Genomic DNA, 27,292 nt, shown 5'->3' on the forward strand with positions numbered 1-27,292 from the left:
GAATGCTTGCTACCCAAAACTTAGCACTGCGTGGCACTTCAGATCAGCTGTATGTGCCAAACAATGGTAGGGTTACCATATTTTGTGCCTCCAAATGGAGGACACTCCACGGCCCCCGGCCCCGCCCCCAGCCCCGCCCACACCCCGCCCAACCCCTCCCCCTCCCCAAAGTCTCCGCCCCCTCCCCTGCTTCCCGNCTTTTGTTGCCAGTAACTGTATGATCTCATTTTGAATTGTTTTTCCAAGGTAGTGGTGTGTGTACATTTCTTGGGTGGTGACTCTTCTTAGATGCTCCTGGAGTACAGCATCAAACTCAGCCATCAGCTCTACAATTTTAAGGAAGTTTCCATTGTTTAGGGTTACCATACGTCCGGATTTTCCCGGACATGTCCGGCTTTTGGGGGCTCAAATCCCCGTCCGGGGGGAAATCCCCAAAAGCCGGGCATGTCCGGGAAAATCGGGAGGCCGGCCGGGGTCCCCGCGGGCCCGGCTGACCCGGCTCCCCGCGGGCCCGGCTGACCTCCCGATTTTCCCGGACATGCCCGGCTTTTGGGGATTTCCCCCCGGACGGGGATTTGAGCCCCCAAAAGCCGGACATGTCCGGGAAAATCCGGACGTATGGTAACCCTAAACAATGGAAACTTCCTTAAAATTGTAGAGCTGATGGCTGAGTTTGATGCTGTACTCCAGGAGCATCTAAGAAGAGTCACCACCCAAGAAATGTACACACACCACTACCTTGGAAAAACAATTCAAAATGAGATCATACAGATTCTGGCAACAAAAGTCAAACAGGAGATTGTGGCAGATCTGAAGTCAGCAAGATATTATTCTGTTATTCTGAACTGCACACCTGACATCAGACATACGTAACAATGACTTTAATGGTGCGTTTTGTAACAAGACCATGACCCAGTGAAAATGTCCCTGCAATGGTGACTGTCAGAGAGCATTTTCTAGAATTTATTGACATTGATGATATTACAGGAGCTGGTATGACAAATGTGCTTCTTAAAAAGCTGGAAGATATGGGAATTGCGATAGCTGACATGAGAGGTCAGGGCTACGATAATGGTGCCAACATGAGAGGAAAGAACAGAGGAGTGCAGACATGGATCCGAGAGTTAAACCCTTGAGCTTTTTTTGTCCCATGCAGTTCTCATCCATTGAACTTGGTGGTCAGTGAGGCAGCCTCAGCTTCTAGTGAGGCTGCTGAATTTTTTAATGTAATTCAAAGCATCTATGTATTTTTCTCTGCATCAACTCATCGATGGCAAATTTTGAAGCAACATCTGGGAACATCCTCTCTGACATTGAAACCACTGAGTGCCACACGATGGGAAAGTCGAGTGGAGGAAATTGGGAAGATAGACAATGCCATAGTTGCCATTATGGAGGATAATGCTATGACAGGAACTGTTTGTGGGAGAACAGTGGCAGAGGGAAACAGAATCACCAGAAACATACATAACTTCAAATTTCTGTGTGGCTTAATGTTGTGGCATGACATACTGTTTGAAATAAATGTTGTAAGCAAGAGACTCCAAGGTGTTGACCTTGATATATCTGGAGCAATGGAACAACTGGACAAAGCAATCATACCCACAGTCTTACCGGTCAGATGAGGGATTTCAAAATGTTCTGAAGAGTGCACAGAAGTTGGCAGAGGAACTTCACACTGAAGCTATTTTCCCACCCATTCAAGAATACAAGAGTCACCGAAGAAGACATTTTGATCACGAGGTACAGTATAATCCTATAAGAGACCCCAAACAATTCAAAGTTGAATTCTTTAACCAGGTGCTAGATTGTGCAATACAGTCAGTTGAAGAACGTTTCATGCAGCGCAAGGAACACAGCAGTATATTTGGGATGTTGTATGATATTCCAAAACTCCTCACTATACCTGAAGAAGACCTACACCAGCAATGCAGGGCACTAGAGACAGTGTTGACACATGATGACATGCGCGATATTGATGCAAGTGATTTAGGTGATGAACTGAAAGCCCTTTCAAGATACATTTCAGAAGGATCAACTCCAAAGGCTGTTCTGGAATATATGTGCACAAATAAGATGACCACCCTCTTTCCAAATGCTTTTGTTGCTCTGCTCATACTTCTAACACTTCCTGTAATAGTTGCCAGTGGAGAACACAGCTTCTCCAAGCTGAAGGTAATAAAAACACATCTACGCTCCACAATGACACAGGAGAGGCTGGTTGGCTTTGCAACCATCTCAATAGAGCATGAACCTGCCCAGACTGTGGACCTTCAAGAAGCAGTTCAAATCTTTGCAACCAAGAAGGCACAGAAAGCACCACTTTGATTATTCAAACAGATAAAAATGCCAGTGTTTACTATGCGGACAAGAAAAGTTAAATTTGTTGTTCAGGTGTTTGAAAGTTAAGTGTTACTTAAAATTTTTGAACAAGGCATTTTAAGTTGTTAGTTCTCCTTTATTGGGGTAGGTAGCAGAGCAGTACCATGAGAGGAGTAGAACAGGAAGAAGGCAGAATTGAGACCTTTCAAAGTTTTGGCCCAAGTGAGGGGGCATGGGTGTATTATTTGAGCTCCCCGCCTCAGATGCCAAAATGTTGTGGGCCAGCCCTGGTAGCAGCTTCCACTTTGGTTCACCTGCTGGCTTTGTCTGCCCTTGGTGTAAATGTAATTTCATTGTCCTCGCTCCATTTACATTGGAGACAGGTTCCAACAAATGGAAGAACCACATTCCTTTGTTTAGGGAAGGAGTGACATAAGGCTTGCCCGACAAACACATTTTAAGAACATTTTCCAGCCTGTGTTTCTAATTCTTTGTGTATGGCCCATACGTATCTCACGCAAGCATATGACTGATCATATTAGTTTCCAATGACACCTTTTAGATACAGATTATGGCCCCAGTGAGTTGGGTTGGTGAAGCCAGCTGAAACTCACTTCCAGCTCCCAGGAAGCCCCTGGCCCTTTGGCACTGGAATGCTATCAGGGTCAGAGCAGTACACTAGTCCTTGGGGAACTGCTCACTGGGGATTTTTGTGGGTATCCAGTGATAGGTGGCACAGTGCCCACTCAGGATTGTCTCAGGCCTGACCTCCATTTTGGGAGAGGGGGCATCAGGCCAAATCTGAGTGCTGTTGACACCTGGTGGGGGCCAGGGCCAAAATGGAGTGAGTTTTGCTGTGATCCACGTGCACCAGGGCACAAGTGGGCAGAGCACCAGTCCCTGAACCAGACCAGCTGTAGTTTGCTGGTGACACGCAGGTGTGTGAGAGGGAGCTGCAGTCAGTGCCCACATGGGGGAGCCAGTTGGGAGAAGGGCAGAGGCAATCCTTGGTAGGTGTGGGGGATCACACAAGGGGGTTTGGCCTAGAACCCAGGGATGGGTTAATCCAGCCCTACAAATAGTTCCAGGAACCTGGTGGCAAAGCACTGACCACTCCATGAACCACGTGAGGGGAGCAGAGCTGGTAGCTCCGGCCCAGGGCTGGTAGCCAGTCAGTGTGGGGTGCAGACAAGAGATCAGCTCTGACCACCTGCTCCCTGTGCCAGTCTGTTACCAGAGCGGATCACACACACAGTGTCCCCGGCTGCCCGTCACCCCCGTATGACCCTGGATATGGACACGCTGAAGCAATCCCAAATCTGCACAGAAACCCCCTTTCTCGGGATCTGGGCGCCTCCCCCGGGTACGTTGGCCTCTGTGCACGACGCCCCCTTAATGCGGGGAGAAGCGCCCTGCAGCGCGATAGGTTTATCGCTAGGACCCAGGAGCAGCTGGGTGGGAACAATGGCCGGGCTCCCTGGGTCCCGGCAGCAGGAAGTGACTCGCGGCCGCTGCGGTGACTCTGGTCCCAGACTCCAGCGAGATCCCCGAGCCCCGGCGGCTGGTGCTGGGAGCCCGGAGCCCGGGCTGCAGCCGGGAGAGGGGAATCTCCAGCAGGGCCCTTCCCGCTGCTCCCCAGGAGCCTCTCCCAGGGCAGAGCCCCCAGCCCGGCCCGGCCCCTTCCCGGCCCGGCCCCTGCCCCAGGGGGCCCCGCTCGGAGGGAAGGTGAGAGAGACCCGCCCCCCCCGTCACCCCCGGGCTGCAGGGGGAGGTTTGGCCCCAGGCTGCTCCCGGCGGAGCTGGCTGCGATTCCCTGCCCGGGGCCCCGGAAAGCTGCCGCCAGCTCCCGGTGTGTGCGGGGCGGGGGAGCCAGCCCGGGCCGTGCTGGGGGCTGGGACAGGGACAATCACACGGGGGCTGCCCCCACCATCTGCTGCTTTGCTGCTGGGGTAGGTGCTTGTGTGAAGGTGCCGCTCACTGACATGGGAGGCCAAGGGGCTCTGCTGGCCCTAGGGATAAGAGCGGGCAGAGGAGTCAAATGTGGGGACAATCCGTGCAGGGGCCAAACTGATGTGCAGGAGGGTCAAGGCGCTGGAGGTAGGGGAAGGAAATGGGGAAAATCAGAGACGGGGTGGTTAGGTAACAGGGTTAAGAATGTGGCTAAGGCCCGGCCAGGCAGTATCAGTGGGGAAACCCCAGCGTATGGAAGGGCAGAGGGGTTAAAAGCGGCAGCAATGGGGGTGAGCAATCTGCAGTGGTTGCAAAAAAGGATGTTGAGGGGTCAAGGGGCTCCGCCCCCCCAGATGCTACATCTCAGCACCCGCTCGCAGGGCTGGGTTCTCACACAGCTGCATCCCAAGGCCCAGAGGCATGGAGCTGCTATAGGAGAGCTGATTCTGGGCAATATTTCACATATCCTCTCCCCTCCCAAAGTTTTAGTGTTTAAAAGAATCCCTGATCAGTCGCTATCTCTGCATCATGCCCCATTGATGCAGGAAGGCTCGTGGGCTGCCTAGGGATCCATGAATGGGAACCGCTCTGCGGGTGTCTAAGTGGGCTGGGATGTAGGAGACCCAGGTTCAATGCCCCCCACAAGCAGAGGAGGAAAGCGGGTTTGAACAGGGGTCTCCCACATCCCAGGTGAGTGCTGAAAGATAGAAGGTGGGTACCACCAACGCTGCCTCCTTCTCTGGCTGTTTTGGGTGGAATTAGATGCCTACCTAGCTCAAGAAACAGCTTAGGGACCTGAGCCACCTGACTCCAGGAGCTGGGCTCCCATTCGGGGAGCGCTAGGCAGGGCTAGGTGCCTTCCTGCCACTGAGAGTTAGGCGCCAAAGTCTGTGAGAGCCAAGATGGGTCTTGGGTCAGCATCTCCCATGGGCAGGCTGAGGTGGCTCCTCGCCTTTGTGGATCCCATTCTCAGGTGCCTGCCTCTCTGCATTCTCTGTACAGGGAGCCTAGACACCTAACTCCGCTCTGGGGATCACAGGATTGTTCCTGTGACTTGCTAGGGGCCTAAAAGCTAGTCCTTACAATGCTCAGCATCCCGATGCCTCCATCCCATCGTGAGTCCAGCCCCCCGGCCTTTTCCTCACTGCTAAAAAAGGTGGGTTTAGTTTTTATTGTTTAGGGTTGTTTTTTTACCATGGAGTAACTAAAGTACAGGATTATTCTGAGGTAAAAATACAGTGAGGAGAGAGCACTTGAGTTTTAGCAGTGAGGAAAAGGGCTGAGAAAATGTCTCTGAAATAGGATCAGAGAGCAGGGAGGTAGGTCCCCTGTATTTTCTTTTTTCCCTCCTGGACCACGGTGCACTTTATTGACACCCACCCGTGTGTGCCGAAGTGCAGCAGTGCACATGTTGTGTCGGAAACTTGTTCAGGATGCGTAACTGTGGCAAAGGGGGATAAGTCTGTAGAAGGGACAGTGGTAGATTTTCTGCCTAATTCCTTGCACTCAAAAGGTGTTTGTAAGTATTTTAAATACTGTTTATCGGGTTTGGCGGTATACTCAGTGTTTTGTGTGCATTAAATGTTTGTTTACTGTAGAAACCGTGCAGCCTGATGTACACATAGTAGCACCTGAACCCCACATTCAGGGAGTCGAGCCCCCGGCCCTGCCCCTTCTGCCTGAGGCCATCTCCTCCTCACCCGCCGGAGCCCTGAGCCCCCTACTGCAGCTGGAGGAGCCCCGGCCCGCCCACCCCAGCCTCGCTGAGTCCTGGGCTGCCAGCTGGCCCGAATCCCAGACTGCTGTCTGGCCCAAGCACCGGCCTGCCCACCCCAGCCGTCCCAAGCCTCAGCCCACCTGGCCGGCCCGAGCCCCAGCCTGCCTGCCTCAGCCGGCCTGAGTCCTGGGCAGCCAGGCACCGGCCAGCCCGCCTTAGCCCCTGCTGGCTTTGGGGAAGAAGCAGAGCAAGGGGGGAGGAGGAGCAGTGTGGGTGGGGCCACGGGAAGAGCGGGTCGTAGGAGCGGGGCCTCGGGGTGACTCATGGGCGGGGCTATGGCCTAGCTGGGGAAGCTTAGCCCCCCCCCGGGCTATTTTACCCGCCGCCCAAGGATCTACAGTGGAAAGAGACTAATAAATAACACCACCTTCATTCCGGGTTTTACAGACAATAGCCCTGAGGTTTAACTCTGGGTAGTGCTTTTCTGGATTACCGAAACATCTTTCTTTGTGCCCAGATTTAAAATAGTGATTTCACTGTGGTAGCAAATTGTGACAGGCGTGCCCCCTCCATTACAAGTTCCTACCTCTGGACAGGAGGCTGGGGAAAGGAAGCAGAGTGTGACAGGCAAACCCCCGTCCACCATTCTTTGCTGTCCTGGGACCAGGAGATGCAGAAAAGTAGAGGATGAGGAAAGGTGAGAGGTAGCAGATTGTGAGGGGAATACACTCTTCCTCCATCACTGCTTGCTACCCCTGGATCAGAGGTTGGGGAAAGGCAGAGGCAGCAAAATGGTGGAAAGGCAGCAAAAGAGAACAGGTAGGTGTCAGTAGCTGCTACCCAGTAGCAAATTGTACCGGCGGCAGTTACACTGGCCAGGAAAGGGGCAGCAGAGAGCCCTGCAGGAGTGGACATGGCCCCTTGGTCGGTTATTTTTAGGAGCAGATGAACCCACCAAGCCTGGTGGCCTGGCACAGCTCCATGACCCAAGTGAGGGAAGCAGACCTGGAAGCTCCGGCCCAGGGCTGGTAGCCAGTGAGTGTGGTGTGGAGACAAGAGACCGTCCCCGTCCCTGTGCCAATTGCTTCCCAGAACAAATCACACCCGGAGTCAGTGTCACTGCGAAAGGCGTCCTCTGCAGCTCCAGGCTCTGGGTAGCCTCTCTAGGACCCCAACACCCCCCGTCTCTGTTTATATCGTGGACTCTCTGGAATAATCCTGAGTCTTGATAGAAATCCCCCTTCTCCTGCCTCCCCAGGACTGGTACATCTCCTTTCTGTCCTCCCATTGACACGGTGGCTGCTTTGTACGATGACCCCTTAATGCTGAGAGAAGCTGCCTGCGCCCAGGGGACATGGGGTCCCTGAGGGGTTTATCGCTGGGACCTAGAAAAAGCTGGTGTGGGAGTGATCACTGGGTCCCGGCATCGGAGTCTCTGCAGTAAGGGCTTGTCTACACTGCAAAATTAGGGCGACTTAATTTAGGTCGACCTACAGTCCCGCCTGTAATTGAGTGGGCTGTTGGTGTCCACGCTGCCCTCCTGCTAGCGGAGCGCGTGCTTGCCAGGAGCGTTTGCACCGACTGATGTGGGGCACTGACAGCTGCACAGGGCTTTGGGGTGAGAGCCCAAGCTGTGACCCCAGGGCTCAATTTCACAGCAGAGAGCCTATCCGGAATGAAATTGACATCCTGGCTCAGAGCAGCAGGGGACTCACAGCTGGAGCTGTAGGCTCCTTGCTGTGAAACTGAGCCCAGCATGGGGGGGTGTCACAGCTTCCATTGTCACCCTGGGGTGAGGGGTGGCGGCTCCAGCTGTGAGCCTGTCGCCCGGCTGACAGTGGGGTGGGGCTAGCTGTGAGCCCAGCCCTTGCTTAATTTCACAGCAGGGAGCCTACCACTGTGGGATCCCCGCTTCTTGCAAGATCCAGAACCCCAGCAGCTGCTGCTGGCAACCCCAGAGTCCTGGCTGCAGATGGGCGAGGACCATTCCCGCTGCTCCCCAAGAGATTTATCAGTCCGGACACCCCAGCCTGCCCAGGACATCACTTAAGGGGAAACCTGCCCCCTACTCCCAGGGCGGGCACCGCTTGGAGGGAAGGTAAGAGAGACCCTCCCATCCGTTCCCCCAAGGAGCGGTGCCCCCCTGTCACACCTGGGCTGCATGGGGAGGTTTGGCCCCAGGCTGCTCCCAGCAGAGCTGGCTGTGATTCCCTGCCCTGGGCCCAGGAAAGCTGCCGCCAGCTCCCAGCATGTGCGGGGCGGGGGGAGCCAGCCCGCGCCATGGGGAGGGCTGGGACAGCCACACCTGGAGGGATAGAGGGGGGTGGGAGCCAGAAGATGTCTGAAGAGGGGCGGGGGTGTGTGTGCAAGAGGGGATTTACAGGTGAACAGGGATGTGTGACGAGCGCAGAGGCTGAAGATGCAGATGCAGGGGGCAGGATGGGATGGGGGCAGGGGGTGCCTGCTGCATGGAGGATGAGGCAATGCAGAGGAGTCAGTGTACTGGGGAGAATTGTGGAGCCCACAGGACACAGGGCTGGAATAGAGGGTAATCTGGGTGGTGGGATCTAGTGAAGGAAAAGGGGGGATATGGGAGAGGGGGCTGGAGGGGTAATGTGAGAGCAAGAGGAGGCTGGCTGGGGAAGGGAGAGAGAGGCCAGTGAAAAGGGATTGGGATGGTGAGAGATACAGTGGCAGCTTCCCTGTGCCATGGATTCAGATCTCACCCACACCGCTGTCAGACCGGAGTCACTGCTGGCTTTGGCAGGGGGTGAATGTGGATGAGCCAATGAGATCAGCCTCTGCCTGCCTGTCCCTGGGGGCTGCAGGGGGAGTCCAGGGCAGCTCATTCATTAGGTGTTGCCATCAGACTCGAGGGCTCTGGTTATTGCTAAGGGAGAAGAGGAGGCTGGTGTCTGGAGAAAAGTTGCTCTCTCGTCACAGAGGGCAGGACAGGAGGCAATGGGATCAAACTACAGCATAGCAGATGTACATTAAATCTCAGGACAAAACTCAGTAAGACAATGGAAGAGACGCCTCAGGAGGTCGTGGAAGCTCCTTCACCGGTGGTTTTCCAAAGGAGGCTGGAGAGCCCTCTGCCTGGGGTGGCTTAGACCCAACAAATCCTGCATCTTGGCAGGGGGGTAGAGTAGATGATCCTTATGGTCCCTTCTAACCCAATGGTTCTATGAGTCTAATCCTTATTGAATTAAGCGTATGTATTGTGGGAGTCCATTGTAGTGAAAATGCTACTGCTTGTGGGCTACTGTGCGGTTGTATGGGAGTCCTTTGGGTGGAATCTCTGGAGATATTAGGGATTTCAAAGGCCTTTTGGGAACAATACGAGTGTGATGGATTTCCTAGGGCCATGGCGACACTTACAAGCTTACAGCAGCACAGCTGTGCCGCTCTGAGAGCGCTCGTGTGGCCACGTTATGCCGACAGCAGAGAGCTCTCCCGTCTGCATAATAAAACCAGCTCTATGAGCGGCAGTTGCTGTGTCAGCAGGAGAGCTTTTTTCACACCCCCGAGTGACAAAAGTTTTTCCTACATAAGTGCTAGTGTAGACATGCCCTATGGAAGACTTGGTCTCCAATCAAAGGGGAGCTGCTCAGTCGGTGCCCTTGCTGGACCCCTGAGCGGAAATACAGGAGCAGTTGCCCTGAACTGTGCCAGCTTTGTTGCTGGGAGGGTTTAAAAGTGCTGGTGGGTGGAGCCTGCTGGGAGAGGCTGGGTCGGTGTTGTAAGACCTGGTCTACAGTTAACAGTCATCCATCCACTGCATCACTCAGGGCTAGGCAAAGTTTTGAGCCCCAAGCGCCATAGTCAAGTTGACCTGACCCCCATTGTGGACGCAGCTTGACGGACGGGAGAATTCTTCCACCGAACGCACTACTGCCGATTGGAGAGGTGGATTATCGGATGGACAAACCCCTGCCGCTGCTGTAGGACGCATCCATGCTACGGAGCTGTAGCCGTGTTCCTGCAGCGCAGTAGCTGTGCCGCTGTAGCCCTTGTAGTGTGGACGTAGCCTGAGTGTATTCCCCAGCCTGGCAGAGTCTAGTGCAGCCGTTTCTCAATGCAGCCACAACAGGCTCCTGGGCAGAGATGGGGGAGGGGGCAAAGCAGTGGCACCTCCCTGCAGTGCCCAAGGGCTCCAGGGGAGGGCTTCAGCTGTGGGGCTCTAGGGGTGGGCTTAACCCCCCTCACCCCATTCAGCCTTAGGGCTCTGGCTCCAGGCTTCAGCCCCTCTACCCCAGCTTCAGTTGTGGGGCTCTGGGCTTCAGTCCTCCAGGGTGGTGGGGCTCCGGGCTTCAGCCACCCTGCACCCCCCAGTTCCAGCCATGGGGCTCCGGCTCTGGTGGTGGGGCTTCATCAGGGTTGGCTTTACTGGCCACCATGGTCAAGAAGCAAGCAGTGGGGTGAGCCTGGGGTGTGAGGCTGCAGAAGGGAATTCAGGGGGGGAAGCAGTGGGACCCAGGAGGTGATTGGGAGCCATGTGGGGTGGTGGAGGGCTGGGAGAGGCAGTGGTGGTCAGGGGAGATCCAGGCAGGGGAGGCAGCAAGGGCCAGGAGCACCAAAATACAACTGTACATTAGCAAGACATGAGAAGTTATTCTTCTGCTCTACTCCGCACTGATTAAGGAACAAACCATCCCGATGTGTAGAAAGATAGCAAATATGGCAGGCGACCAGCTTGGCTTAACAGTTAAATCCTTGCTGATCTTAAACACAAAAAAAAAGCTTACAAGAAGTGGAAGATTGGACAAATGACCAGGGAGGAGTATAAAAATATTGTTCAGGCATGCAGGAGTGAAATCAGGAAGGCCAAATCACACTTGGAGTTGCAGCTAGCAAGGGATGTTAAGAGTAATAAGAAGGATTTCTTCAGGTATGTTAGCAACAGGAAGAAAGTCAAGGAAAGTTTGGGCCCCTTACTGAATGAGGGAGGCAACCTAGTGACAGGATGTGGAAAAAGCTAATGTACTCAATGCTTTTTTTGCCTCTGTCTTCACGAACAAGGTCAGCTCCCAGACTGCTGCACTGGGCAGCACAGCATGGGGAGGAGGTGACCAGGCCTCTGTGGAGAAAGAAGTGGTTCGGGACTATTTAGAAAAACTGGACGAGGGCGCTAAAGGAGTTGGCGGATGTGATTGCAGAGCCATTGGCCATTATTTTTGAAAACTCATGGCGATTGGGGGAGGTCCCGGATGACTGGAAAAAGGTTAATGTAGTGCCCATCTTTAAAAAAGGGAAGGAGGAGGATCCGGGGAACTACAGGCCAGTCAGCTTCACCTCAGTCCCTGGAAAAATCATGGAGCAGGTCCTCAAGGAATCAATTCTGAAGCACTTAGAGGAGAGGAAAGTGATCAGGAACAGTCAGCATGGATTCACCAAGGGCAAGTCATGCCTGACTAACCTAATTGCCTTCTATGAGGAGATAACTGGGTCTGTGGATGAGGGGAAAGCAGTGGATGTGTTATTCCTTGACTTTAGCAAAGCTTTTGAGACGGTCTCCCACAGTACTCTTGCCGGCAAGTTAAAGAAGTATGGGCTGGATGAACGGACTATAAGGTGGATAGAAAGCTGGCTAGTTTGTCGGGCTCAACGGGTAGTGATCAATGGCTCCATGTCTAGTTGGCAGCCGGTTTCAAGCGGAGTGCCCCAAGGGTCAGTCCTGGGGCTGTTTTTGTTCAATATCTTCATTAATGATCTGGAGGGTGGAGTGGACTGCACTCTCTGCAAGTTTGCAGATGACACTAAACTGGGAGGAGTGGTAGATACGCTGGAGGGTAGGGATAGGATACAGAGGGACCTAGACAAATTAGAGGATTGGGCCAAAAGAAATCTGATGAGGTTCAACAAGGACAAGTGCATAGTCCTGCACTTAGGACGGAAGAATCCCATGCACTGTTACAGACTAGGGACTGAATGGCTAGGAAGCAGTTCTGCAGAAAAGGACCTAGGGGTTACAGTGGAGAAGAAGCTGGATATGAGTCGACAGTGTGCCCTTGTTGCCAAGAAGGCTAACGGCATTTTGGGCTGTATAAGTAGGGGCATTGCCAGCAGATTGAGGGACGTGATCATTCCCCTCTATTCAACATTAGTGAGGCCTCATCTAGAGTACTGTGTCCAGTTTTGGGCCCCACACTACAAGAAGGATGTGGAAAAATTGGAAAGAGTCCAGCAGAGGGCAACAAAAATGATTAGGGGGCTGGAGCACATGACTTATGAGGAGAGGCTGAGGGAACTGGGATTGTTTAGTCTGCAGAAGAGAAGAATGAGGGGGGATTTGATAGCTGCTTTCAACTACATGAAAGGGGGTTCCAAAGAGGATGGATCTAGACTGTTCTCAGTGGTAGCAGACAACAGAACAAGGAGTAATGGTCCCAAGTTGCAGTGGGGGAGGTTTAGGTTGGATATTAGGAAAAACTTTTTCACTAGGAGGGTGGTGAAGCACTGGAATGGGTAACCTAGGGAGGTGGAATCTCCTTCCTTAGAGGTTTTTAAGGTCAGGCTTGACAAAGCCCTGGCTGGGATGATTTAGTTGGGAATTGGTCCTGCTTTGAGCAGGGGGTTGGACTAGATGACCTCCTGAGGTCCCTTCCAACCCTCATATTCTATGATTCTAAGTCTCAACTGGAGTATTGTGTGCAGTTCTGGGTGCCACATTTCAGGGAAGAGGTGGACAGATTGGAGAAAGTCCAGAGAAGAGCAACAAAAATTATTAAAGGTCTAGAAAACATGACCTCTGAGGGAAGATTTGAGAAAAAAAAAAAACAACAACAAAAAAACTGGGTTTGTTTAGTCTGGAAAAGAGAAGACTGAGAGGGGACATAACCATTTTCAAGAGTGTAAAAGTTTGTTACAAGGAGGAGGGGGGAAGTTGTTCTTCTTAACTGACAAGAAGCAATGGGCTTAAATTGCAGCAAGGGAAGTTTAGGTTGAACGTTACGAAAAACTTCCTAACTGTCAGGGTGGTTAAGCAATGGAATAAATTGCCAAGGGAGGTTGTGGAATCGCCGTCATTAGAGGTTTTTAAGATCAGATTAAACGAACACATGTCAGGACTGGATTAGATAATACTTAGTCCTGCCATGAGTGCAGTGGACTGGACTAAATGACCTCTCAAGGTCCCTTCCAGTCCTATGATTATTTTTTCTATTGCATCTGGAAAAAAGAAAAGGGAAGAAAAAAAAAAAAGCTCTACATCAGTAAATTACAAGGATTTGGTCAGGGATATGTGCATATTTATTAGAGCTGTCAAGTGATTAAAAAAATGCAATTAATTGCACTGTTAAATGAAAATAGAATACCCTTTATTTAAATATTTTTGGATGTTTTCTACATCTTAAAATATATTTATTTATTTCAATTATAACAATACAAAGTGTACAGTGTTCACTTTATTCTTTTATTACAATTATTTGCACTGTTATACAAAAGAAAGTATTTTTCAGATCTAATACAAGTAATGTAGTGCAATGTCTTTATCATGAAAATTGAACTTACAAATGTAGAATTATGTACAAAAAATAACTGCATTCAAAAATAAAACAATGTAAAACTTTAAAGCCTACAAGTCCACTCAGTCCTATTTCTTGTTCAGCCAATCGCTCAGACAAACAAGTTTGTTTACATTTGCTGGAGATAATGCTGCCTGCTTCTTGTTCACGTCACCTGAAAGGGAGAACAGGTGTTCGCATGGCACTGGTCTATCTGGCATCGCAAGATATTTACATGCCAGATGCGCTAAAGATTCATATGTCCCTTCATGCTTCAGCCATCATTCCAGAGGACACGTGTCCATGCTGCTGATGGGTTCTGCTCGATAACAATCGAAAGCAGTGCTGACAGACGCATTTTCATTATCTGAGTCAGATGCCACCAGCAGACGGTTGATTCTCTTTTTTTGGAGGTTCTGATTCTGTAGTTTCCATGTCAGAGTGCTGCTCTTTTAAGACTTCTGAAAGCTTGCTCCACACCCCGTCTTTCTCAGATTCTGGAAGGCACTTCAAATTCTTTAACCTTGGGTCGAGTGCTGTAGCTATCTTTAGAAATCTCACATTGGTACCTTCTTTGCATTTTGTCAAATCTGCAGCGAAAGTGTTCTTAAAATGAACAACATGTTCTGAGTCATCATCTGAGACTGCTATAACATGAAATATATATGGCAGAATGTGGATAAAATAGTCAGATACATACAATTCTCCCCCAAGGAGTTCAGTCACAAATTTAATTATTATTATTTAAACGAGTGTCATCAGCATAGAAGCATGTCCTCTGGATTGGTGGCTGAATCATGAGGGACATATGACTATCACTTCTCAGCTCTATGAGCCAAGATGTGAAAAAATATCTGGCATGTAAATACCTTGCAACGCCAGCTACAAAACTGCCATGCGAATGCCTGTTCTCACCTTCAGGTGACATGAACAAGAAGCGGGCAGCATTATTTCCTGTAAATGTAAACAAACTTGTTTGTCAGAGCAATTGGCTCAACAAGAAGTAGGACTGAGTGGACTTATAGGCTCTAAAGTTTTGCATTGTTTTGTTTTTGAGTGCAGTCATGTCACCAAAAACCTACATTTTTAAGTTATACTTTCACAATAGAGAGATTTCACTATAGTACTTGTACGAGGTGAATTGAAAGATACTGTTTCTTTTCTTAATCATTTTTACAGTGCAAATATTTGTAATAAAAAATATAAAGTAAGCACTGTACACTTTGTATTCTGTGTTGTAATTGAAATAAGTATATTTTAAAATGTAGAACATTTAATATTTCATACATTTCAATTGGTAATCTATTGTTTAACAGTGCAATTAAAACTGATTAATCTCGATTAATTTTTTTGAGTTAATCACATGAGTTAACTGCGATCAAGCAACAACCCTAATAATTAACTTTAGGAAAAACAAAAGTATTTTAGGAAAATTTGTCAGAGTGGCCACCAGCAAGATTTGATGGCCACACTCTGAGGCCACCAAAAGATCTGTTGCGAGAACCCCCTGTTCTAGAGCATCTGTCTGCAGGGAGAGAGCCTGTGGGGAATCAAGGTGTGAAATGGATTCAAGCCCCCTCTGAAACCTCCCCTCTTGCCCTGACAGGCTGAGGAATCACATCCACATTTTGCTCCAGATCCTCCTGTCTTCCAGGGGACAGGGAAGGGAAATGGCTGTGATGGAGCCAGCTCAGGTAGGAGATTTTCAGGGTGCTGCAGGACAGGGTGTGGTAGAGAGGGAGGGGCAGGCAACACACAGGGGGAAGTAGGGAGGGTGTGACAAACCTGCTGGGACATGGTCAACCTGGGCCTGATTTTCTGAGCAAGCCCATTGGCAGGGTGGGGAGCTGGAGGGAGGGAGAGGAATTCCCCCATTTCTCAAACAGGAAACACTCCCCTGGGCAGGGCTGGGAAAACTGACCAGACTCCCAGTGCTGGAGCCTGAACCCACTGGCCACAGGCTGCTGTGAAATACGAAGGGAAGCTGTTGGGATTCCTGTCCCTGTCCCTGGCTCAGAGCTCTGCCTGTGGCTGGCCGGTGTGTGGGAAATGAGAAGACCCTGCCCTGCCCCATCTGCTGGGGGAACAAGGCGCTCTCACTTTCTCCCCACCCACTGAAGCCTCCTGGCTGCTCTGAGTAGGGTGTCGGGGAGAGGGGGAGGGACAGAAGGAGATGGGATTCTGCTATCTGGGCCTCCTCCCCTGTAAATAGGGAGATTGTGGCTGGGGCAGCAGGCGCTGAGTGGGGGACTCTTGTTGTTTCAGATGCCAGTGACCTTCGAGGAGGTGGCTGTGTATTTCACCCAGGGGCAGGGGGCTCTGCTGGACCCCACTCAGAGAGCCCTCTACAGGGACGTCATGCAGGAGAACTACAAAACGGTGACCTCGCTGGGTAAGGGATTCCCGTCCCCTCAGATACTAGAAATCGTGGGGTCTGCATGTCTGAATCTGGTCAGTTCTTCCCTGCTCAGTTAGATTAGAGGGGAAATGGACTCCAGAGTCTACACATGCAGTGTGAGAGACTTTCATCTCCATACCACAGGGGTAGTCTATTTTTGTGTCAAGGTCCAAATTCCTTGGTGAAAGTATAGTCAAGGTCCAGACTCTAGAGAATATAAATAAGTAAATAAAAAGATTTTGGGGTCCATTCAAAAGTGTCTGATGGTCCAGATTTGGCCTGTGGTCCACCTGTTGACTACCCCGCCATGCCCCCTCCAATGGGATCAGGGAGTCATAAGCCTGCTGATTCATCCCCATCCCTCCAGCTTTCAAAGGGGCAGAAGCAGTGTATGGATCTGTCTGTTATTTCTCACTAATTTATAGTGTTGTTGTGGCCCCATTCATCCCAGGATGGATGGACACTAAGGTGGGGGAGACAGTACCTTTGACTGGACCAATTTCGGTTAGTGACAGATATGCTTTTGAAGTTGGCCCACGAAAAGATATTACGTCACCCACCTGGTGTCTCTTTATACTCACAGTCCCTGCGATCCTCGATTGCTGGGACTGGCTCCAGCCAGAGGGCTCTGGAGGTTTAGAACTAGGCAGGGGTTTAACACCAGAGCTGTGTCTGCATCAGCAAGTCCCCCAGAGTGCACAGATCCTGGAAGCCCCAGTGAGGCTGTGACAGCTCCTCCCCCCCCCGACATCTGCCTCTCCCTGGGGGCTCAATGGCCATGTTAACATCTGTTCAGATTCTACATCCACATATCAACTATCAGGGGGTAGCAGTGTTAGTCTGTATCTACAAAAACAACAAGGAGTCTGGTGGCACCTTAAAGACTAACAGATTTGTTTGGGCATAAGCTTTTGTGGGTAAAAACCTCACTTCTTCGGATGCACAGAGTGAAAGTTACAGATGCAGGCGTTATATACTGACACATGAAGAGCAGGGAGTTACTTTGCAAGTGGAGAACCAGTATCCACATAATTACAGTGACCATGTTCCCGTCTTTTGGGATTCCACAGTCCCCCAGCTCACCACGGGGCAGGTTGAGCTCAGGGAATGTTCTTTGTGACAACAAAGAACAATCAGCAATCGATTTATCCGGGATCGATGATCGCGTCTCATTAAGACGCGATATATCGATCCCCGAACGCGCTCACCGTCTACTCCGGAACTCCACCAGAGCGAGCGGCGGTAAAGCCGCGGCAGTTGATCCTGCGCCGTGTGGACTCCAGGTAATTCAATCCAAGATACTTAGACTTCAGCTACGCTATTCACGTAGCTGAAGTTGCATATCTTGGATCAATCACCCCCCAGTGTAGACCAGCCCAAATACTCTGTCAATACTCAGATACACCCTCATCTTCCTGATTTTTCCCCCCCCTTACGAGCAGGATTTCCCGTTCCCAAACCGGAGCTGATCACCCGGCTGGAACGTGGGGAAGAGCCGTGGATCCCTGATCGCCACGCCTCCAAGGAATGGGACATCCACAGAGGAACCCGCACAGGTGAGGAATCAGTGAAACTGACACACACACCATCTGGCGAGTGAATGAAAAAGCTGGGATGCCCAAAGATGTGTTGTTAGCGAGCTCTCCGGGCTGTGTTTCACCCCACCCAGTCAGGCTGTAGCCCTCTGGTATCGTTTCGTCATGGCAGATATCACCTATGGCTTCCCACCCATCCTTTAGTGTTACCCGCACACTCTATGGCGCCCACCTTTACCCTGTTCCTAGGACTCAAGGAGTAACACAATTAATTTAGGCACCCTGTCCCGCACCCTGTTCCTAGGGGTCAGAGCATAATCTTCTGCGGGCTTACAGGATGTTTTAACCAGTGAAAGAGCCTTACACAGTAATAAATAGAGGTTAAGGATATTAACAGTTACCAAGACAGAACACACACGCTAAGCATACAATGCTCATCACTCCCAACAAGGCAGATGAACTTTTCCTGGTGGCCAGTCAGGATTGGTTTGTCCAGGGACTCCAGCGTCTGCACGATATAGTCGGCAGGGAGTTGAGATCTGGCATCTTTGATCTCGGGCTGGGTCCTGGAGTTAGTTCTAAGGAATTTCCTTTTGGACCCCAGCTTATATAGTGGCATTTGAGTCCTGCTTAGCTTGACCATAAGCTATCATTTTATTAAAGTATTACAGAATAGTTCTTTGACCAAGCCTAACATATTGCAAAACAATTCTTTACTCTATCGTACCCCACCACCTGAGCTGATTTAAACCTTGCATAAATAGTTATGGATCAGTGTAGCAAGGTGAAGACTCACCAGTGCACTGCCTCCTGCTGGTCGTCTGGGAATTAGCTCTTTTCCAGCATACAGAGCGCCCTCTGCTGGCTAGTGGCTCGCCTGCCTTAGGCCCCATGTCCCTCCTGGACCCCGGTGCCCATTTACCTCGGGGTTCTGCCCCAGCAGTGCCCCCACACTCTGGGTCTCCCCTCCCAGGGGATCCCCCAATCCTCTAACCCCACCTTGCCTCTGGCTACTGCCAGTCATCATCTAGCCCCCACTCACTGGGGCAGACCAGTCTGTAATGGCCACTCAGCCTCGGCAAGGGTTTAGGACCAGCTACCTCTGCCTATCCCCAGGCTGCACCTCTGTAGCTGCAGTACCTGCTTTAGCCTTTACCAAGGCCTCAGCCTGGGGACTTGCCAGGCTGGAGCTCCCCAGCTCCTCTTGCCTTTCCCCAGCACTGCTCTGCTCCCAGTACCCTGAGCTCCCAGGCAGCCAGGTCCTTTCTCTCCACAGCTAGAGAGACTCCTCTGTCTCCTGGCCCCACAGCCCCTTTATCAGGGCCAGCTGGGCCCTGATTGGCATGGCCCCAGCTGTGGCTGCTTCCCCCATCAGCCTAGCTTGGCTGCTTTTAACCCCTGTTCTCCAGGAGCGGGGCGGCTGCCCCACTACAATCAGACAGAAACAAGCAAAGAACCAGACAGAGACGATACAGATAAATAATGGCGAAGCAGGGACCGTAAAGACAAAACAGTAAAGAAGAAGGGATTTCACAATCACAACCGTTGATAAGTGATTCCTTGCCAGACAGGATGCTGTCCAACGAAGTTTTCTTTAAACATCTTAAGGCCTGTTCCTTTATCTGGTGGTGGTGGGTGCTACTAGGAGAGGATCTCCTTCTTAGCAGCCCGATATTTCATTGTTTTGATACAATTTAGAGGGAATGTGACTTTCTGCTTCTTGTCTCATGGCTTCTAAAAGGCCTCAGACCTGACAGTGAGGAATCACCTTACAGTTAATGTAACCCTGTGCAGACTCACCCCATGGTGCCTCCGGCTGGTCTCTCCCAGGAATTAGCTCTGCCAGCCTTGGAGCGCCCTCTGCAGGCCAGTGTCCCACTGCCGCTTGGCCCCCTTGTCCCTCCTTGGACGTTATCTGGGGTGCTGCTCCCTGCCATACACCCCTCAGTCTCAGGGTCTCCCCTCCCCAGGGAACCCCCACCCCTCTATCCCCACCTCACCTCACCTCAGACATGGGCTACTGCTAGTCACCAACTCACCCCTGCACCCTGGGGCAGACTGCCGTGTCAGCCACTCATCATAGGCAAGGTTGGGTCTGGACCTGCTGCCCCTCTCTGCAAACCAGTGCCTCTATGGGGCCTTGGACAAGGCCGTGCAGCCTAGGGAGTTGCCAGCCCGGAGCTCCCCAGCCCCTCTGGCCTTTCCCCAACTCTGCCTCACTCTAGGCACCCTGAGCTTCCCAGCAGCCAGGCTCCCCTCTCGCTCTCTGAAAGCAGAGAGAGACATTTTGTTCCTGCGCCTGACTTCCCTGCCTTTATAGGGCCAGCTAGGTCTGTTTGGGGCGTGGCCCCAGCTGTGGCTGCTTCCCAATCAGCCCAGCTTTTCCCCCTGCCCCAGCCCTCTCCAGGGCTGTTTTAAGCCCTTTCAGGCAGGAGCGGGTGACCTCCCTGCTACACTCCCCGACTTTACTTCCCTGGGAGTATTTGGATGGGATGTGGAGGCAGAGTCCAATTTCCGAGGGCATGTCTACACTACAATCTTAAGTCAACCTATGTTAGATCGACTTACAGCCATCACAGTAATTACTGCCGTGGCTGATGTCCACGCTCCCCTCCTGCTGTCGGTGGTTTGCGTCTTCACCAGAGCGCTTCCACTGTCTGAAGAGGGGCAGTGTGGGGAGCTGAGCCATGAACCGGGGGAAGCCGCCTTGGGCTTCTCGCATCCAGTGGGGAGATCAGTGCCTGGCTGCTGTGCTCTCGGTGGGGAGCCAAGAGCCAGGAGGGCAGCTGGGCTGCCAGCAGGGAACATGGCGCCTGGACCGCGGGGGGCAGCAGGTCTCTTAGTGGGGAGCAGAGAGCATGGGCAGTAGCCCAAGCCAGAAGCCCAGGTGGTAGCCCGGCTTGGAGCGGAGACCTGGCAGCAGCCCAGCTGTGGAGCCAGGAGTCTGGCTTTCTTGTCAATTTCACAGCTCCAGCAGAGCTGAAATTCACAAGACAGCCAACAGCCCATGTAAGGAAGGCAGTGGCTACACAGACCGTGTGTCGCCCTCACTACACGGACATAAGCCCTACGCCTCTCCTGGAAGTGGAGTTATTATGCTGGTATAGTAGGGCACTTACACTGGCAGGACACGGCTGTAGTGTGTACACTGACATAATTAGGTCATGTAAACTGCCATATGTCGACCTAACTGTGTAGTGTAGACCAGCCCTCAGTCTCCCCATTAGTTACTGTGTTGTGTTTTCCCCTCTGTGTTGTTCCCTGTTCTGTCCTTTCTCCCCAGCACAGGGAATGACTCCTGTCTGGATTCTCTCTCTCTCCCAGCAGTTCATGAGGCGATGATGAGTGAGAACAAGGAGAAGAATTCACAGCAGGAAGATCCCGAGCAAGTGGAATTGCAGGGGAACTTTTGGAGAAGAGCCGAAGGGAATTTTTCCCAGTCCTTGGAACAGGGCAAAACTTGGAGAAGTCGGCAGAGGCCAGAGAGGCAGTTGGGAAACCACCCAATAAAGAAAGAGGAGGAATCCATTGAACGTAGGGTAGGATGCAAGAATCCCAAGGAAACCACAGCCCCACAGACAAATCCCAAGAAAGAAAAACCCTATAAATGTCTGAGCTGTGGGAAAAGCTTCAATCAGAAATCGAACCTTATCACTCATCAGAGAATCCACACAGGCGAAAAACCCCATAAGTGCATAGACTGTGGGAAAAGCTTCAGCCAGAAATCGTCCCTTATTATACATGGGAGAAAGCACACAGGAGAGAGGCCTTATAAATGCTTTGAGTGTGGGAAATGTTTCAATCAGGTCTCAAACCTGACTACGCATCAGAGAATTCATACTGGAGAGAAACCTCATAAATGCATGAAATGTGGCAAAAGGTTTAGTCAGCGGTCAGCCCTGATTACACATCAGAGAATCCATACGGGAGAGAAACCCCATAAGTGCTTGGAATGTGGGAAAAGTTTTAGTCAGAGATCAGCCCTGATTACACATCAGAGAATCCATATGGCAGATAAAATGTACAAATGTCTCAAATGCGGGAAAAGTTTCAGTGTGAAATCAGCCCTTATTATGCATCACACAATCCATGCAGGGAAAAAACTTCATAAATGTTTGGACTGTGGGAAGAGTTTCAGTGACAGCTCAAACCTCACTAAACATCGGAGAATCCACACAGGAGAGAGACTGTATCAGTGCCTCGACTGTGGGAAAAGCTTCAATCGGAAATCGAACCTTCTTACCCATCGGAGAACCCACACAGGAGAGAAACCCCATAAATGCTGGGACTGTGGGAAAAGCTTCAGTCAGAGATCATCCCTTATGAAACATGTGAAAATCCACACGGGAGAGCGGCCATATAAATGTCTTGAGTGTGGGAAATGTTTCAATCAGAACATAAACCTTATTACGCATCAGAGAACCCACACGGGAGAGAGACCCTACAAGTGCCTGTACTGTGAGAAAAGTTTTACTGTGAGGTCAGCCCTGATTACACATCAGAGAATCCATACAGGAGAGAAACCCCATAAGTGCTTGGACTGCGGGAAAAGTTTTAGTCAGAGACCAGCCCTTATTACTCATCAGAGAATGCATACGGGAGAGAAACCCTTTAAATGTCTCAATTGCGGGAAAAGTTTCACTGTGAGATCAACCCTTATTACGCATCAGGCAATCCACACAGGAAAGAAATCCCATAAATGTTTGGACTGTGGGAAGAGCTTCAGTCAGAGTTCATCCCTTATTAAACATGGGAGAATGCACACAGGAGAGAAACCCTACATATGTCTTGAGTGTGGGAAAAGCTTTAGTCAGAGATCATCTCTTATTATACATGGCAGAATGCACACAGGAGAGAAACCCTATAAATGTCTTGAGTGTGGGAAATGTTTCATTCAGAGGTCAAATCTTGTTACACATCAGAGATCCCACTCGGGAGAGAGACCCCATGAGTGCCTTGACTGTGGGAAAAGTTTCAAAGTGAGATCAGCCCTTGTTACACATCAGAGAATCCATACGGGAGAGAAACCCCATAAATGCTTGGACTGCGGGAAATCTTTTAGTCGCAGATCAGCCCTTATTACACATCAGATAATCCACACTGGAGAGAAGCCCCATAAATGCCTGGAATGTGAGAAAAGTTTCAATAACAGCTCGAACCTTACTAAACACCGGAGAATTCACACAAGAGGGAGCGACTCTAGAAATACCTCGACTGCAGGAAAAGATTCAGTCCGAGCTCACACATTATTACCCATCAGCGATCCACAGAAGAGAGAGAACTTGAATGTGGGGGAATCTTCAGTTGGTGCTCCCACAGAATCAAGCATTGTCAACTCCACTCAACTTCAAGCGGAGCTAATGCCATGTTGGACATCAGAGACGCCTCCACACAGCAGGGAAATTCTCTCAGTGCCCTGACTGGGGCCGGCCATGGTGATAAACCCATTTCCTCGTTCCCACACACAGCAGGGGCATTTGGCTGCCAAGGTTCCAGCTGCCCATCGCTGGGGTGAGGATCCAGCATCAGCCGAGCATCTGCTGGTCAGAGACCCTCTGGCTCTGCCTGGTCTAAGCAAACCCCAGACAGAGGAGGAGAAGCCCCCATCAGCCCCTCCTCCTGGCTGCAGCCCTGGCTGCTGAGCTGATGGGCCAAAGGTGAGGAAAGGGCTATCGAGTGTTTGGGGATCCTGGGATAAGAAGCGAGAGGGAGCACAGGGGTAGAGAGATGCTGCCTCATCACTCACCCCCTCTGCCCCCTCTGCATTCAGCCAGCACCACTGAGAGGGGCTGATTCCCACAGACTGCAGCGGGTTCTCAACCTATTTACCATTGTGGGCTGCATATGCGGCCCATAATGCATTATGTGGGCCGCATCCAATACTATCTGTATGGCCCTGAGGATGTCATATGGGCTGGAGCTATGTGCTGATTGGGCGCATACAGCCCACGGGCCGCAGGTTGAGAACCACTGCCACAGGGCTGTTCGTGGGAGGCCTGGAGATCCCACCTCTGCCTCCGCAGCATCAGCCACCGAGGGTCTGTCTGTGGTAGGAAACATGGTCGGGATCAGCCAGCTCGTCTCCTCTGACCCTCCCCCACTCATCCTACCCTAGACTGAGCCTGAGCATCTAATTCATTCTGATCCTCACCATTAGCAGAGTGACTGTTAGAGTCACTGAGTTCCCCCTCTGGGGACGCTGGGACAGTTTGCATAGTGGGGGCGCTGAGAGCCACTGAACCAAACTGTAAATCCTGGATAAGATGGAAATCACTTCAAGCCAGAGGATGCTGCAGCACCCCTTGGTCTGGCACCTGTGTCTGGGGGTAGATTCTCTCATTCCCAAATAGTCTCACGTTACTCCGGGCCGTGCTGAAAAGCATTTAGTGTTTGTACATTTTCTCCCTTATGGGCCAGAATTAAACAGAATCCCACAAAAGTGGGAGCAGGGACAGTGAAATGTGGTGTTTTAGCTTCTGTTTATTTGCGAGCGATGGGGTGAGTCCGAGGGATTCCCTCCTTCACCCATCACCCTCATGCTCCACCGGGACACAGCAACCTCTGTCCAAACCTTGGAGAGTTTATCCCAGGGGTGGGCAAACTACAGCCTGGGGGCCATATCCGGCCCACCAGCCATTTTAAGCCGGCTCTCGGGCTCCCGCTGGGGAGCGGGGTCTGGAGCTTGCCCCCCTCTGGCACTCCAGGCAGGGAGCAGTATTGGGGGCCACTCCACGTGGCTCCCAGAAGCAGCGGCATGGCCCCCCTACGGCTCCTACACATAGGGGCAGCCGGGGGCTCTGCTCTCCATGCTGCCCCTACCCCAAGCGCCGCCCCTGCAGCTCCCATTGGCTGGGAACTGCAGCCAATGGGAGCTGTGAGGGTGGTGCCTGCAGATGGGACAGTGTGCACAGCCGCCTGGCTGCGCCTCTGCGTAGGAGACGGAGAAGGGATATGCTGCTGCTTCCGGGAGCTGCTTCAGGTAAGCGCCATCCGGAGCCTGCACCCCATAGCCTCTCCCTGTGCCCCAATGCCCTGTCCCAGCCCTGATCCCCCTCCCACTGTCCAAACCCCTTGATCCCATCCCAGAGCACCCTCCTGCGCCCCAAACCTCTCATCCTCAGCCCCACCATAGAGCCAGCACTCCCAGCCAGAGCCCTCAACCCCCTGTGCTCTAGCCCCCTGCCCTAGTCCTGATCCCCCTCCTGCCCTCCAAACCCCTCGATCCCAGCTCAGAGCACCCTCCTGCACCCCAAAGCTCTCATCCCCAGCTGGAGCCTCCACCCCAGCCTGGAGTCCCCTTCCACAGCTGGGACTCATTTCTGGCCCCACTCCCAAACAGCCCTCACCCTCTCCTGCACCCCAACTCCAATTTTGTGAGCATTCATGGCCCACCATACAATTTCTATTCCCAGATGTGGCCCTTGGGCCAAAAAGTTTGCCCACCTCTGGTTTATCCTCGCCTCATTCCGCCCGTCCACCTCCCAAAGTGTCACTTGCCACAGTGTTCTTGGCTCTCCATGCTTAGGAATGACAGCTTGATTTCCCTGACCCTAAATCAGACTCCTGAGGGCTGGAGAAGAAAGCACAGATTGAGTTTTCTGTGTTTATTGCTGTTTCCATCTATTGGCAAAAATTCCTTCCAGACTTTTTCAGGCTAGTCCAGATCATTTGTAGATGGGAAGCTGGACTTTCTTTCTTTCTTTCTTTCTTTCTTTCTTTCTTTCTTTTTCTTCATGCTAAAACTTTTGTAACTAACAACCATGAGGTGTGAAATAAAGCAGGCTTAACCAGTACAGAGGGAAATGGGTAAATTTATTTCCCTCATAAAACGTCTTAAGATTCTCTGGGATTTCACTTTATGAATGTGAAAGTGTTTTATAGCCCACGCTGGATTGTGGGTTATTCTCTATTCCTGAAGGCTGTTTGGTCACATACATTGATATTAGTTTAGCTCAGGGGTCGGCAACCTTTCAGAAGTGGTGTGCCGAGCCTTCATTTATTCACTCTGATTTAAGGTTTCGTGTGCCGGTAATACATTTTAACGTTTTTAGAAGGTCTCTTTCTATAAGTCTATAATATATAACTAAACTATTGTTATATGTAAAGTAAATAAGGTTTTTAAAACGTTTAAGAAGCTTCATTTAAATTAAATTAAAATGCAGAGCCCCCCGGACCGGTGGCCAGGACCCAGGCAGCGTGAGTGCCACTGAAAATCAGCTCGCATGCCGTCTTCGGCACACGTGCCATAGGTTGCCTACCCCTGGTTTAGCTTGACAGGATGTAGCGTAGATTTCTTGAGGAAATCACGAGACAAATGATTGTTTGTCAGAATAGTCCTTTGTATATTTCATTTTAAGCTTGTCATGTGATTTTTGTGTGGTTTGAACAATGACAATGATCAATATCTGTCCCACAGACACTGAGCGCTAGATTTAAACTCTGAGAGACTGAAATGGGGAAAGAATGTACTGCCTGATCCCTGCAGCGATGTGAAATACAGTCAGTAGGGGGAGAGGATGGGAGATGCTGGGAAACTGCTGGGTTTGCTCTTGAGATCCAGACAGCTGAGGCTGAGAACTGGAAACTCACTACACCAGTGCCAGAGAGAGACAGGAATAGTCCTACCAGTGCCGGGCAAAGCTGTCCCTGAAGTCTAAAGGGCTACAGATGACACCCCAAGAGGAGTGATGGGAAAGGGGCAGGGTCTCCTGCTTGTTGAGAGGATGAGCCTGGCCAGAAGGGAGAAGGAAACCAGGGAAATGAACAGGTCTGGCCAGCCCTAAAGCCAGACCAACCCAAAGAGAGCCTGTTGACCCAGCTGGTCTCCTCTTCACCTACCGCAGTCTCCCGCGTGTGGACTATAGACACACTCTGGGCTCCCCGCATCCCACACGGCTTCCCTCAAACCTGAACTCCCCTCGTTTCCTGCTTTGGAACGTTTGCTTTGTGACCGGGTCCTGGTGTCTCTCATAGACTGTCTGTGCTTTTCTACCAGCTTTAACTCATTCCTCTCTCCCTGGTGCGCACGGAAGCTGGGAGCAGCGCTGGGCTGGGCCGGGCCAAGCCGAGCATTGGGAGGGGTGGGGAAGGTTAACTTTTCTTTCTTTGCTTTCAAATAATAAAATAGAAATTAGCTTCTCAAATTCCCAGTGTCCTTTGTCTCGACTAAAGGATCCCAGCAGCCATCTGGGAAGCCTCTAGCTCCAGCCTTCACCACTTCAGACTACAGATGCCAGAACTGCCAACTCGTTGGGTTTTCTGACTCTTCTGTGGGTCAGTAGGGAAAATCCATCATCTGCAGGGGCAGTCCCCTCTGGCCGGCATTTCCCATTCGCCCACCTCCTGCAGGAGGGGAGTTAATCAGTGTGGGGAGGTGTTTTTAATCTCGAGCTGCTATCGAAAATGCTGTCTGAGAGCTAGGTATGTTTTCATTTAGTTGTAGCCGAGCAAAGGGAGGCCGTACGCCCAACTCGATGGCGTTTGTCTCTTGGATGCGCTGTCATGGGTATCAAAGGCCAAGGCAGGCTAAGTCTCCCCTAATCCAGGCTGTGGCCCCGCCCATGTTCCATCCCAAGGCCCTGCCTCCCTCCCCTCTTCCCTGAAACCGGGGTGAGGCTCAGCTCTAGCCAGTGGCCTGGAGCTCAGGCCTGCCAAGAGCTGGTGCCACCCTGGGCGGCTTGGGCCAGCTTGGGCTTGCCGGCTTGGCCTTGGGCAGCTTGGGGCAGCCTGGGCTTGCCGGCCAGTAGCTTGGGGCTCCTCTGGCGGCAGGGGGGCTTGGAGCTCCACCTTGGGGGAGCGCCACTGGTGGAAGGGGTGGGGCTAGTGATTAGCCTCCCAAAGGGGGTATTCTCCCACCATCTATGCG

General features: G+C 51.5%; 2 protein-coding genes across 3 annotated transcripts in view; both read left to right on the top strand.

Annotated features, from left to right (window-relative positions):
- Window positions 1-23,887, top strand: part of LOC117887018 (zinc finger protein 585A-like) — a 54,181-nt gene extending 30,294 nt beyond the window's left edge. Inside the window, exon 8 of the mRNA XM_034789251.1 lies at window positions 21,044-23,887. Within this exon, the coding sequence (XP_034645142.1) occupies window positions 21,044-22,847 (1,804 nt within the window). The 3' untranslated portion in view covers window positions 22,848-23,887. The remainder of the gene's footprint in view (window positions 1-21,043) is intronic.
- LOC117886991 (zinc finger protein 445-like) overlaps window positions 1-27,292 on the top strand; it is a 731,357-nt gene that overhangs the window by 83,520 nt on the left and 620,545 nt on the right. The window contains exons 2-7 of one of the 2 annotated variants that reach the window (XM_034789212.1): window positions 5,275-5,428; window positions 7,873-8,087; window positions 15,101-15,188; window positions 15,760-15,886; window positions 17,335-17,448; window positions 20,711-20,898. The exons of the other annotated variant lie outside the window; for it this stretch is intronic. Coding sequence (XP_034645103.1) covers window positions 5,357-5,428; window positions 7,873-8,087; window positions 15,101-15,188; window positions 15,760-15,886; window positions 17,335-17,448; window positions 20,711-20,769 — 675 coding nt within the window. The 5' untranslated portion in view covers window positions 5,275-5,356 and the 3' untranslated portion in view covers window positions 20,770-20,898. Of the gene's footprint in view, window positions 1-5,274; window positions 5,429-7,872; window positions 8,088-15,100; window positions 15,189-15,759; window positions 15,887-17,334; window positions 17,449-20,710; window positions 20,899-27,292 lie in introns of those variants that run through there. 2 annotated transcript variants of the gene reach the window in all.

The sequence above is a fragment of the Trachemys scripta genome, chromosome 14 (assembly GCF_013100865.1).
Source record: "Trachemys scripta elegans isolate TJP31775 chromosome 14, CAS_Tse_1.0, whole genome shotgun sequence".
Taxonomy (NCBI): Eukaryota; Metazoa; Chordata; order Testudines; family Emydidae; genus Trachemys; species Trachemys scripta.